We start from the raw sequence: 13,141 nt of genomic DNA, 5'->3' as shown, positions 1-13,141 counted from the left end.
AGTCAGTTTAACAATTATCTGCACATCAATTTAAAACCTGCATGTTGTCTTTATATTGTCCACAGAGCCACACAACCACAGTTTATAAAGTTAGTGCCATGAATCCTTCTATTACAAGGTTCTAATGTGTTTTCCACCTGAATGAAGTGACAAAACATTAGAACCACCTTTCAATATAATGCATTCAAGTACAAGTCCAACAACAACCACTATGACCTCGATAATAAACATGTCAGAATTGTTGTTTTTCTTTTCTTCAGAAAAGTGATAACCTTGTAAAAAAGAGTTTCTAGCAGAGCTGCTGTAGAGCTGTAAAATGATGTTGTGGCCGATCGGTGTACATACGCATCATATTTTATCAGAATTAGTGCCCAGCCCAGCAGCCTTAGTGTTCAGTGAAAATGCATATAATTATAGTCCAAATAGATATGCCACATAGATTATGAAATTTATAACCTGGAAAAGTTGGAAAAAGCATCACAGAACTACAGGCGAGACCAAAATATTTTAAGACATTTGGACCATGAGTCAAAGGAGTAGAAGTCCCTTTATCACCCTTTACTTCAAGTGTCACACTGTGAGTATGACACCGCATTAAGACTTCCATACACTGACTCAATAATAAGACAAATATCCACCACAGACAACTGGATAAAACTGTGACATACAGAAACCAGTTTATAACTTTTTCCAAGGCCGGACTACTAAACAGGTAACATCAGCAGGAACCACATTGGTCCCAAAAATCCCACGTTTACTCCTAATGATTATTAGTTTTTCATATTAACTGTGATGGTGGTCCAAATGGTCAATGGTCTGCACTTATATAGCACTTTTCTACCTATTGGCACTCAAAGTGCTTTACACTGCTTCTTGTTCACACATTCACACTCTCACACACACACACACCGGTGGGGGAGACAAGATTTGTACGTTTTTGGGAGCTGCTATGCAGCTGGCCAACACTCACCGGGAGCAACTAAGTTGGGGTTCAGCGTCTTGCTCAAGGACACTTTCGACACGTGAACGGAGGATTGAACCGACAACCGCTCTCCCTTCCTGCACCACAGTCCCAGACAGAAAAAATAACCAATAAAAATTATATATAAAAAGTTAAACAAAATAATAAAATAAAAACAACAATACAATAACATTATTATTAATAATCAGTCTGGTGTTGACGTGGAAATACTGTTTTATTGTCTTTACAAAACTTGATTCAAGACTTTTACAAAGTATAACAAACATCAATTCCAGCGGAGACAGAGAGCAGCTTGAACAGACACTCGGGCGGCTCTCGGCTCACACCGTACACATGTATCACTGCTGACTGTTGACAGGGGAAAGTTTAGAGGTCAGACACTGGTATTTTTAAAGCCATGATCTCACTTTGCGCCGACATCTTCAGCAAACACCTGCATGACACTGCAGGGCTTTAGACAAACTGAGGATTTGTAGTTTTTGTCTGATGTCAGGTATGAAGGCCTCAATATGATGATGATGATGATGATGATGATGATGATGTCTCCAGATCAAACAAGAACTTGTTCTGGAGTATGTGTGACTGAGCAAAAACATACAAACCTGGTACCCGTGTCAAACCCAATACCACACTGTTCTTCTCAGTAACACATACGATAACATACTTTACTACTATCATTAACCCAGACAGGAGTCAACACGTTCCTTAAAATGCCTCGAGTTACTTGTCAGGAAAAAGACAGCTGGGTAAAAAAAAAAATTAAAAAGAAAAATCAAGCACCTCTCCAGCCATGTGAACCATACCTGACAATTAACTGAGGTGATTTTAATTCATATTATGACTCATTCAGAACATTAGAGGGGACATTGGCACTGTGTTCAGCAGAGGCCACTATGTAAAGAGGGACATCTGTCCACTTTAGCATTGCATAACAAAAAGCAGTTCTTTACTAAGGCTCGACAACACACCTGCCAGAACTGCTCGAAACCAGATAAGCTGCTGTTGTCTACAGTTTCAAGTATCCCAGCTGTCCCAGCTGTAAAAGGCCCACAGTATACAGGGGTGGGGTGTGAATTTCAATACGATGTTAGGACTGTAGTGTGTGTCTGTCCTCAGTGTGCTTCAATTTGTTTTGCCATTGACCCATCAAACAAACAAACGTTGATTGGTTTCTCTAAGCAGCCTCCTGTTAACTGTGAGGACATCCTCAGGTAACTGGTTGTTATGTCAGCTGCGCACGAAACATACACGACACACAACTTTCTAAATTGTGGAATCTGTCTTCCAATACCAAAAGCTCGTGAAGTGTACTGAATTAGAGGATTAGGACCACTACTTTAAAAAAAGTTGCTTGTGTTTTTACCTTTAAGTCAGAATTCGGACTTTTAACAAACTTAATTTTAAACAAAAAAACAAAATAATAATTATGGCAAATTAAATGAAAAAAACTGAGGGAAAGAAAGTAGTGAGAAGTGGCCTCAAACTGTCTCTGGACATTAAGAAGTAATTTGCTACGTTTATTTTATCCATCTAGACAAGTGTGCATCCATCAAACATTCACCCATTTGATTTAGTTTGCCGTTTTAGCTTTCAATTACATATTTGGGAAGTAAAGCTCAATCATCCAACCAACTGTTTAAAAAAAAAAAAAATAAGAAAAAGAAAATCAGTGTAACAGATTTGAATGATGTTCCAGCCTAATTTTCATGTCATTGTGCACTGTCAAGCACTAATATTCAGATCTGAAAAATTTACTTTTTTCCCCCTGACAGTTTATATTGAAAATAACTATGAAAACAAGCAGGTGAATCTTGATGGCAGTTTTCATTAGTTGCAGCCCTATTGACTAAACCTACATATTAAAAGGCTTTGGACTTGGCTTTGGTTTTAGTAAACGTTCCTAACTTCTTTGCCCCAAACTGGGAATAGCCCAGACATAATCCTGACAGTAAGGAGCATTTTGTACATGTTGCCTCTACACATTAGCAAAGTGGGCTTGAAATTGAGCGGGTTAAACTTCTGACCGAGCTTTAATTTGATGTACAGTAGCACAGGAAGTTAGGAACCGCTTTTATGCACAGCATTCAATGGAAGAGTTATAAAGGAGTGGGGGGGAAACATAACCTAAAAAGTCCTATTTCCTCGGCATTTCTTCCTTTTAATATGACAGTACAGTCAGTGTCATGGTGAAGCACATCATTACATAGACTGCAGCAGGAAAATGATGTAGGACCAGTCTCCAAAAACTGGGTAGGTATAAGCAAAACAGACAAGTCCTACAATGTTCAACTACAGATGTGAAAACACAAATGAAATCTGAAAGTCACACATACAACCCAGTCTGCTGCACTACAGAGACCTAATACTTCACCACACAATAACATTGACTCTAATCAGACACAAGAGACATACATCTTAGTTCAAATCACTCTGGGTCAAAAGGCATACATTCAAAGAAAACTGGATTTAGTAATTATTTCTGAAGGTCAAAGCAGAAATGTTTTAGACTTAGTAAAAGCAACCAAAATCAAACACACACACACACACACCTTCAAAAGCAGATATTCTCTAATTTAGTGCAACATTCAATCTTTATGGCAGTGTTTGTTAAAGGCTATTGTGAGCTGTCAACCACAAAAATCACAGAAATTAAACACCTGAAGAGGAGAACTCAGCCCCTCAAAGCCAAATCGTCTTAATCATTTACAGTTGTTTTACTGGTCTACATTAACATCTTAACAGGTGGAAAGAAGCAACAACTAAATGAATAACATTAATCTAAATACTGTTTTTGTTTGCTGTGTGAACATTTGATTGGAAGACAGGTGTCTGCTGCACCCTAACACATCTGAGCTTTTGTCCAACAGACGTCCAATGTTGTTTATTTTTAGCATATTTAAAGACTACAACAGTATAAACATTCACCCATAACAGCAGAGCTTTACAACAACAATAAAGTTAAGGGGAAATCGTTTCTTATGAAAAAAAAACAACATGTATTTTTATGTATAAGGCCATAACATTTTTGTTCCAATTACAAGTTGATCTTAACAGGCATGCAAAATCAACACTGATGCATTATGATGCATTACACAAAGCACAAATACATCAAATTAGATCTACAGTAATAAAATTGGCCTGTCAGGATGTGGAAATACAATGGAAGCAGAAAACCTGAATTGCATTCCCAAATCCAAGACAGGGAATACGCCTTTAGTTTAGTTTATAACTTACAGACACCATCTTTATAAACTTTGAGGGAGTGGGCGGAGAGAAAAAAAACAAAACAAAAAGTTTCATCAAGCCAACTGGTGAGACAAGTGAAAGCCCAGAAGCCACTCTCACAGCTCAGCCAAGCACTTATCAGATGATGCTTCTGACTCTGGTCATCTACATGCAGTTAACACATAGAAAAGACAGAGCTCACAGTGTTTGTCACATGGTTGCTGGATATCCTATCACTTTTCAGGAACTGCTTTTATTGCCTTGGGGCTGATTAAGGACCACTGGTATAAAACAGTGCATTTGCTTTAAAAACGTTCCAAAAGACAAAGTGTACAGTCACAGCTAGTCATTCAGTCGAACATATTTTTTGTGCACTTTCCTAAGCGTTGGCGCGCTGATCGAAAAGCTTCAGCACTTCGACTCAAATCGACATAAAAGTTAGCCACCTTCGTGGACTTAGCAACTGCACAGTTAGGAAGCCCGAAATGTTGAGAGGGAACATGTGGGTGGTAAAAAGACAACTGATGTGCTACAACAGCAACCACTTCTCATTATCCCTAAACCTTTTTTTGTTGCTATGTTTTTAATAGTAATGATTTAGTGAGAGTGAGAAAACCTCACTGAGTGAAAGGCATATGTATATACACACACACACTGAGAGGATGGCTGCCAAAGGAAAAATAAGTGTTTCAAATCATATAAGGAACAAATGATCAAGAGAAAACAAATGGAGTGGGAGCCAAAAAAAAAAAAAAAAAAAAAAAAAAAAATTGTAATAAAACAGTAGCACACATTTACAAAAAGCTTTTGTGAAGCACACTAAATCAACATTGGGTCCCATGTCGAAAAGGCCAAGAGAAGACCCAACACCTGTCCCAAACTAAACCTTTCAGTGTTTACGTGTCTTGTCCACAGTCCCCCCCATCACCACTACCATCACTTCATTCTCTTTAGAAACACCAGCAAAATGTAGCCGGGTTTTCTAGAGGCCTGCCAACTATGTAAAACTTATTTTTACCATTTCAAACTGGGAACACCAAGCAAAAATGCACCAAAACTCTTCACATTGCGCATTTTTTTTTTCCTTCTGTTCCACACTTCTGTGCATGTAACGTGCTCTAATAAATACAATTTGTCTCAATAGGAGAGGCACAAAACGGCTGCACTGCCACCAGGTTAGTTTGGGCCAAAGACATCAGTGAACCGACGACCAGGTCTTCACAAAAAGTTCATTGTGTTTGTTTCTGATGGATTTTGAAAAACGTACAACTTCTCTAGTCACACACACACACACACACTCAGAAAAATCACCGTGATTTGCAGTCCATTACAAAACCAAATATGTAAAGCACAATCTTGTTTTGGGATTCTCACAGACTGATAGATGTGTAGGAAGAGGAAGAGGCAGTGACCGATCCTTGCTGATTATGGATAGAAGGTGTTTTAGGAAACACAAGCTGAGCTGTACAGCAGCTGAAGGCTGGAGAAGTCCGGCAGGTTGGGCTTGGCTTTTTGAGAGGGAGGGAGAGAGCGCGATTGCACAAGTCAAGTTCAGATTTGGTGTCCCCCCCACAAAAAATTAAAATTAAAACTAACAAAAACCCAAACTGTCTTGGCTTGAGAAAGGTTGTCGAGGTGGGTTTGAAGACCAGGGACGCTAAGGGAAAAGTTGTCTTGCACTCTTGAATGTTAAAATTCTTCCTGCTCCTCGGCATCTGGTATCACGAAACCCTCCTGGAAAAACAGGGGAGGACAATTAGTGAACAACACTGTTTAGAAACCATGCCTTCCTAAAGCTCATCATCTCTATGGACCCAAACAGTTTAAGATTTTTGGGAAAATGGCAAAACAGATTTAATTGGCAAATTTTTACTTTATATATGTCTCCTTACGGAAGTTGAATGTGGACCAAAAAGTGCAGGAGCACACAGCAAGCAACACCTAAAACTGTCACGTTAAAACAGATTTTTCTTGAAGATGAACGTGTCAGTTTTCATTTTGTATCAAGCAGAACAAAAAAAAATGATATGTTTGAAGTAATCACCCAACATTGCAAAATCTGCAATGTAATGATGAAAAAAAAAAAAAAAAAAGTCATGTCACTTAGCCGATCTGTCCTGCCCCCCAAAAAACGAGAACAAAAACAGTTTATTGGTCCAACTGCAAAATTCAATGCTACATATTTTAGTCTTTTCATTCTTATTTGTGTGTTTAGACTAATATCTAGAAAATACTGAGTAATTTGGTCCTAGTTGAAAAAAATGAGTCCATATGAATTGGTATTTTCATAACAACCCTTACATTTAAATCAATCATTGACAGTTCTTCAGCAACATTTAAAGGACCAATACTTCCTGCTCAAAAGCAAAACCTGATTTCACACTCACATCTGTGGCATAGAGGATGTCTATAATCCTCTGCAGTGTGGGGTCTCCCTCTCCTTCTTTCTCCTGGCAAATCAGCTCAATGTTCCGCAGCTTACCAAAGTAAAAGTCTCTCTCCTTCTCCATGTCCTGAATAGTAGATTTTAGGACCTCAAGCTGTTAGGAAAGATCAAAACAACATGTTTAATTCCCGACTTCCTTTACACCATGCATACTGAATTTATTTGCCAGTGAAATCAACAGGTTACTTTGTGTGTGTGTGTGTGTGTGTGTGTGTGTGTAGTGACTGTATAGACAGTGTTATGGAGGTGTGCTGACCTCATTCAGAAGCTCTGCCCTTTCTTCATCAACTCCACCTGACCCCTGCTTTCTCACACTGACAGGAGCCAACTTGGGTGCAACCTTGGCAACAGGTGGTTTCTGAGGAGCTACAGAGGCATGAAACCAAACATCAGTGACAGATAGAACTTTATCTTTAACACCCAACTAACATCACAAGCTTCTTGTCACTATATTTTGTTACCAACTTCAAACTGTCTGACCAAAGCACTGACCTTGACTGACAGCCTTTTTAGGGGTTTTGTTGAGAGCAGAGGTGGCTGTGGTAGGTGTGGGCATAGCATCCTGGCCTTGCCTTGCCTCCACTGGATCATACTCCTTCCCATCATAGTTGGCATCGAAGAACTTCTTAAACCACTGGACAAACTCAAAGTTGTCCTGGAATTTCCCCTTCACCAGTTTATCTACAGGAATGATCTGAAAGCAGAGAGACATTACATAATCAGCTATATAGAGAAAGTATTTGGTATAGATTACACGTTTTGGTCAAATGAAAAGTAACAGATTAAAATAATGATGTAGGTAGGGCTGTGGAAATAAACTTAATTTAATCAATTAATTCTAATTTTTTGTTTCTGGAATGATGTGAAAAATGTCTACATTAAAAATGTATTATTAATTATTAAACAGCTGACATACACATTGGAGCACGTGTGTGTATTAAGAGGACCATTGTGTTAATTTGTGCAACTTAACCAACACCAGGCATTGCACTTGTGTTTCTCTCCATGTTAACACGGCCACTATTCATAAAGAGTGAGACAATCTGATAAAGTACTAAAAGAACAACAAAATATGAATAGGAGGGGGGCGTCTCAGTCTGCACATTAAATAGCAGACAGGAGCATTTATGACTTAGTTCTGCCATTTAAATGAGAACGACCTTTTGAGATTTTCCAGTCTGGTTTTAGAATGAAGCGTAGCTCTTTTGCGCGTCTTAATGAAACGATTCTGGTGAATTTGTGGTCCTTGTACTACTCAATTTAACTGCTGCGTTTGTTAGAACAATGGGTCAGTATAATTGGCCTAGCTCTAAATTGGTTTAGGTCATGTTTTAAAGGATAGAACTTTGTGTGTTCAACTTGGAGACTTCCAGTCCTCTTCTGCTACTCTGTCCTGTGGGGCTGCACAAATCCAAATTTTAGGCCCCATCCTCTTTTCTTTGTATTTGATGCCCCCTCAGGAGAAATTACATTCCTTTACACTGCAATGCTGATGACTGTCAGATCTACGTTCCACTCAACAAGAAGGATGGTTTATTACTGGAATGTTTAAAGCACATTAAGGCCTGGACGGCTTTTACCTTCCTAAACTTTAACAATTCAAAGACTGAGGTGATGGTGTTGGTAACCAATTAATCTAGTGGGGCTGGCCATGTAGACGTGGGACCCTTGGCTAAATATGCCAAATCAGAAATTCTTAACCTTGGGTTTAAAATGGATACTGACCTCAAAACCCAGATCCAGTCTGTTGTTAACTCTAGTTTCTTCCACCTGAGGCAGCTGACCAGAGTAAAGCCCATTCTTACAAAGCAGCACTTTGAAATGTTAATCCATGCCTTTGTTGGCATGGATTACTGCAATGCACTTTATCTCGTCGTAAATCAGTTGTCAGTCTGTAGACTTCACTGGCTGTCTGTGCAATTTAGGATCCATTTTAACGTTCCACCACAGTCGCTCAGTTCAGCTGATAAACTTAAAAGTTACAACTGGGCTGAGAGATCAAAGAGGGTCAAAGATCTGGTTTCCTGTTCTTGCGGTAGCAATGTTGAGAAACCATTTTAACTTCACAACAATAAACCAAAGAATTCTATTTGGGATTTTGTGTCATCAGCATTGTCATACAGGCACTGATAAAAACATAAATATATGATAGCTTTTTTAAAGTAAACTGCTTCTTTTCTCATCATGAACAGTGTGCACGACAAATTCCTACATTTTGTTTTTCTTGGCATGAGAAAAACACACAAAAAACAGAAAACTCTTCATCATTCTATGAAAACTCTCCTACATGAGCCTTGTATCTATAAACCTCAGTGTATGTATGAAAGGCATTAAAAGTCGAATTCTCAGGTCACTCTAATGTTTTCATGCATTTCTGGGTTTGTTCATTTTTCTAATCAGTAGCGAATCAGTTTGAAGCCGGAAAGAATAACTTTGACATGCATCTGAGGGAGACTGATTATTTCAAATTAAGTGTACGTTGGACAGTATTAAATTTATAAAAATGTTTATTGTATATGCATGATGGGAGGTCTCATGCTTGTGAGGCCTGCTATGCCTATTATCCTTTCATATTCTATTTGTATCTGTGGCTACTGTGAAACAATAACAACAAAGAACAGCACATAAAGATTACAGATGTAGCAGAAGGCCTGCTGCCATCTAATTTCAGAATTTCCTTCCTGTATTTGAAGAGACTTGCAGCACCTATCTAGAGTTCACTTTAACACAGGTGCAGTTTATCACTTACTTTGTCCACCCCCATCTTTTTGAAGGCAACCTGCAGCAGCTTGAAGTTATGGATGTATTCATGCTCCAGCTTGGCACCAAATTTGACTTTTTTCAGAGGCACAGAGTTGGGGAACAGCATGTCCATAAACTGGCAGTAGACAGCACCTGGATCCCCCAAAAATATGCATTAGAATCCCTCCAAGGTCTGACATAATAGTCAGTCAGTCAAAGTCAGAAAGAACAACAGGGAATGTGTAAATTTTGCATGTTCAAAACCGACCAAAAAGATATAAGTCAAACTAGAATCCCAGAAAGAAAAAATAAATAAATAACTACTTTTAAGTGAAAACAGCTAATATATTTATGATTGCTCACTCACAAACCACTCCTCTCTAAAACACAAACACTCATTTTGTGACTGTCTGACTAAGTGTAAATATTAAACTGCTACTTTTGGGCTGAATAAATGTTTTACTAGCATATCATTGAAAATAGAACATGTTTAATTTGCTCAAATTAGGACGGCAAGACACTGAAAGTAAAAAAAAAAAAATCCAACTTACATTGAGATATTTTTTCTTTCTGCAATGTATATTGCTATATAAAAAATAAAGGATCTTTCACTAGATTATTTACATAGCTTAATCTGAAGAGAACTGATGATTCTACAATGATTGGGGAGAGGTTTGTTGTTGAAACACAAATGACATATGTTCTGCACACTATTTGAGCCTTTACTAAGGAAGTAGGAGGAGGGAAAGCTATTTAATGACCAAAGACTGTAGGGGACACTTTGACTAAACAAAGTATCATGTTCACTTTGTGTGTTAACAGCACTCGCATGTACTTTCTTTAAATGCAAATGGATACATAAAAACATGCACGATCAATGAACGTCACTAGTTATGCAACGGTTTTCAGCGCAACAAACACATAACAACAAGGCAACACAATTCCCTATGGAATCAATAAAGATCTTTGAATCCTGAAAAGCAGGTGAGCACTGAATAAAATAAAAAAATAAAGTGGCTTAATGCATTTGTTAACCAACCATGAAAATACTGTCAACACGGTAGTTGTTTTAGGTCAGTGTGGTCCTTTTTTGTTTACGAAATTACATGTAGCATCATTAATTTGACTTATGAATATTGCTTGTCATCCAACGTAAATATTGCATACAATGCTGAACCTTGCTATGCTACTCTCCCACAGTCTTTGTATTTAGCTTTAGCAACAAATCAAATCCTTATTGAAACTTAAAACAATTAAGATTTTTTTAAACGGCATACACATTTCTTACCTGTGCACAACATTTCTATCTTGGTGAGGTTCATCTGTAAAGACTCGTTGATCCAGACCAGCATGTCGTGGCGACTTAAATTGTCACTGGTCACAGAGGTCGAGTACACGTTCACAGCCATTGTTGGTCACCTGCAGGAAAGAGGAGAAGTGTGAAATTAAGGGAAATATTTAAATCAGACACACTCACACATATCTGCACCCAGCTGGGGGTTAAGGTTTTTTTGCATCCATACAGTATTTTTATATTTAAACTTATTTTAAACTTTGCCCTTTATTTTATTTTCCATTTTATTATCATTCATGCAATGACCATGAGGTTGCTAGAAACGGCAAAAACCCTCCACAGCCCCAGCAATGGCTTACTTCCAGGTCCCATCAGGACAGTCATTTCCTCAGCAGCTGAAAGTAGTAGCTGCAGGGTTTACAGACATTCCAGTTCTGATGTAGTCAACTACTATATTTGGAGTCGCAATAAATATGATCCTAGTTGTCATTTTTATATCTGTATGAGAGATAAGTCAAACACTGTGTCATGTGTTTATGGAACTACCAATATCAGCTTGAATGATGGCTCTGCTGATGATTTATTAAATAAGAACTTTTAACTGCAGTTGAGACTATTTAACATTTTTAATGGCAAATTAACAGGTTCTACATGCTAAGCGTTACATAAGCACACAGTTTAATGCTTTAACATATGATTATTTTCAATATTATTTGGCTAGTTATTTTTTCTACTAATCAATCGATAAATGCAAAGTCAGAACAGTGGCAAAACCCATCATGATACATAATGAAATTGTTGAATGTCATGTTTACTAGCATACAAGGCAAGAAAGAAAACCAGATGATCAAAAACCCAATTGTTACTAGGAAAATGACAAACCCTTGATTACTGATCAGAATATTTGAGTAATTTTCTTTTGATTGACAATTGCTGCAGCTGCATTTTAAAAAACATAGCCCAACCCTAACTTTTGAAATGTGCTTGACTCAAACTATTGACACTACTTAAGAGTAGCACTGGAGATCGTTTCCAGTTTTTCGCAGACCTATAACATTGCACAGTTTAATATTTGGGTTTCACAATGTGGTTTGAATATGGACAGAGAACTTAATTTTCATTTCAACATACGTAACAGAAACTGAAATAATTATACAGGTAAATTGCCTGTTTTTTGATCCACTTAGTAATAAGGAAATATTTTAGACAGCTTTGCCTTAATGCTGTTTAAATCCCGTTTCCAGAGTTGTGAAAACAGGCTCCATCCTGACCACGATAACAAGCGCGACATGTCCAGTTGTCAAACCTGGACACGGTAACTTCAAGTTTTGGTTGGTTATTTCAAACTGTGAAAAATTCTTGTGGGCAGTTTGTCACGGGGGGTAAAAATGAGTAGACTCAGTGAGTTACTATGTGCTCGGTGCTGCTGAAATTAACAACAAGCACATCCTCTGAAACAAAGCTAGTGGCGCTGACTTTCCTAACGCGCATTCCAGCTGACAGCGTCAAAATTCAACAGGTCCGTTTGGGAGCTGGGAAGCTAACGTTAGCGGTAGTTAGCTTGGTAATAAAAGCAGACCGACTTCCAACAAGGTTTGCGTTAGCTTTCTTGCGCGACTGCTCAACAGTGTGAGCAGTTGTAGTTAAATAAACTAGTTTTTATTTATATTGTTGATTAGGATGTAGTTAATGTCCGCTACTTTTCTGTGACTGGTTAAACACGACCACCGGTTTATATCAGACACTAAAATATTTCCCCGCCCTGAACTCATGCGTCATTTTAGAATAACGTTAGCTAGCTTGAAACCTAGCTTGAAACTGTTTATGCGACAAATGTTCCGTTCAGGTGACTTTCTACGTTTTAGCTAAGAGTAAGAGAACTGCGCCAGGAATTGATGCCCCGCCCAAGTTGGTTAACTTATAAAAACCAACACCGCCCGATTTATGGCTCTTGCTCCTAAGTCCAAAGCTAACAGTTTAGCTATCTAGCAGGCTCATCCAGCAGCGGCCCTATCACATGCCGGCTAACAGCTAAATGATACCTTGCGGACGCGGCGTTAACCCTACCTTAAGTAGATTCGCTTTCACAGTTCTTGGTCACGATTGTTTGTTTTCCTCGGGTGTAACTCTATCTCATAAAAGGCCAACAAACTGATTCGATGATTTCAGTACTTCTGCTTTTTCTTGTGTTCTTGTGGCAGTTCCCCTCCACTCTACCGGCAGCGGAAAGACCGAAGCGATGACATCAACGCGGGGTAACGCCTAAACGGAACTAGAGAAGATCAATAATTATATATATATATATATATATATATATATATATATATATATATATTATGCAATACCCCAATGTATATATATTATGCAATACCCCACAAATGATTGCACAACCGTTAGTAAATTTCTTTGTTAAATAGGAACCAATGTTAAACGTTAATATGCTCTGACTCTG

The 13,141-nt window shown here is 38.2% G+C and overlaps 1 protein-coding gene across 1 annotated transcript; it reads right to left on the bottom strand.

Annotated features, from left to right (window-relative positions):
* Positions 1-3,848: 3,848 nt before the first annotated feature.
* mapre1b (microtubule-associated protein, RP/EB family, member 1b) lies at positions 3,849-12,942 on the bottom strand. Its single transcript, XM_067527204.1, has 7 exons — positions 12,757-12,942; positions 10,684-10,814; positions 9,403-9,548; positions 7,146-7,347; positions 6,910-7,019; positions 6,595-6,747; positions 3,849-5,941 (listed from the first exon to the last, which is right to left on the bottom strand). Exons 2-7 carry the CDS (start codon positions 10,802-10,804, stop codon positions 5,897-5,899), a joined length of 777 nt encoding a protein of 258 aa, XP_067383305.1. The 5' UTR covers positions 10,805-10,814; positions 12,757-12,942; the 3' UTR covers positions 3,849-5,896.
* Positions 12,943-13,141: the final 199 nt, after the last annotated feature.

Source organism: Channa argus, chromosome 13 (assembly GCF_033026475.1).
Source record: "Channa argus isolate prfri chromosome 13, Channa argus male v1.0, whole genome shotgun sequence".
NCBI lineage: Eukaryota > Metazoa > Chordata > Actinopteri > Anabantiformes > Channidae > Channa > Channa argus.
Note: the sequence above shows the minus strand (reverse complement) of the source record. Positions and strands in the feature narration are given on the sequence as shown.

Coding starts and splice junctions, on each gene's coding strand:
- mapre1b (XM_067527204.1), bottom strand. CDS start 10,804: ATGGCTGTGAACGTGTACTCGACCTCTGTGACCAGTGACAATTTAAGT. Junction 9,549..10,683: donor GATAGAAATGTTGTGCACAG/GTAAGAAATGTG, acceptor TGGGGGATCCAG/GTGCTGTCTACTGCCAGTTT. Junction 5,942..6,594: donor ACATCCTCTATGCCACAGAT/GTGAGTGTGAAA, acceptor CTGTTTTTCCAG/GAGGGTTTCGTGATACCAGA.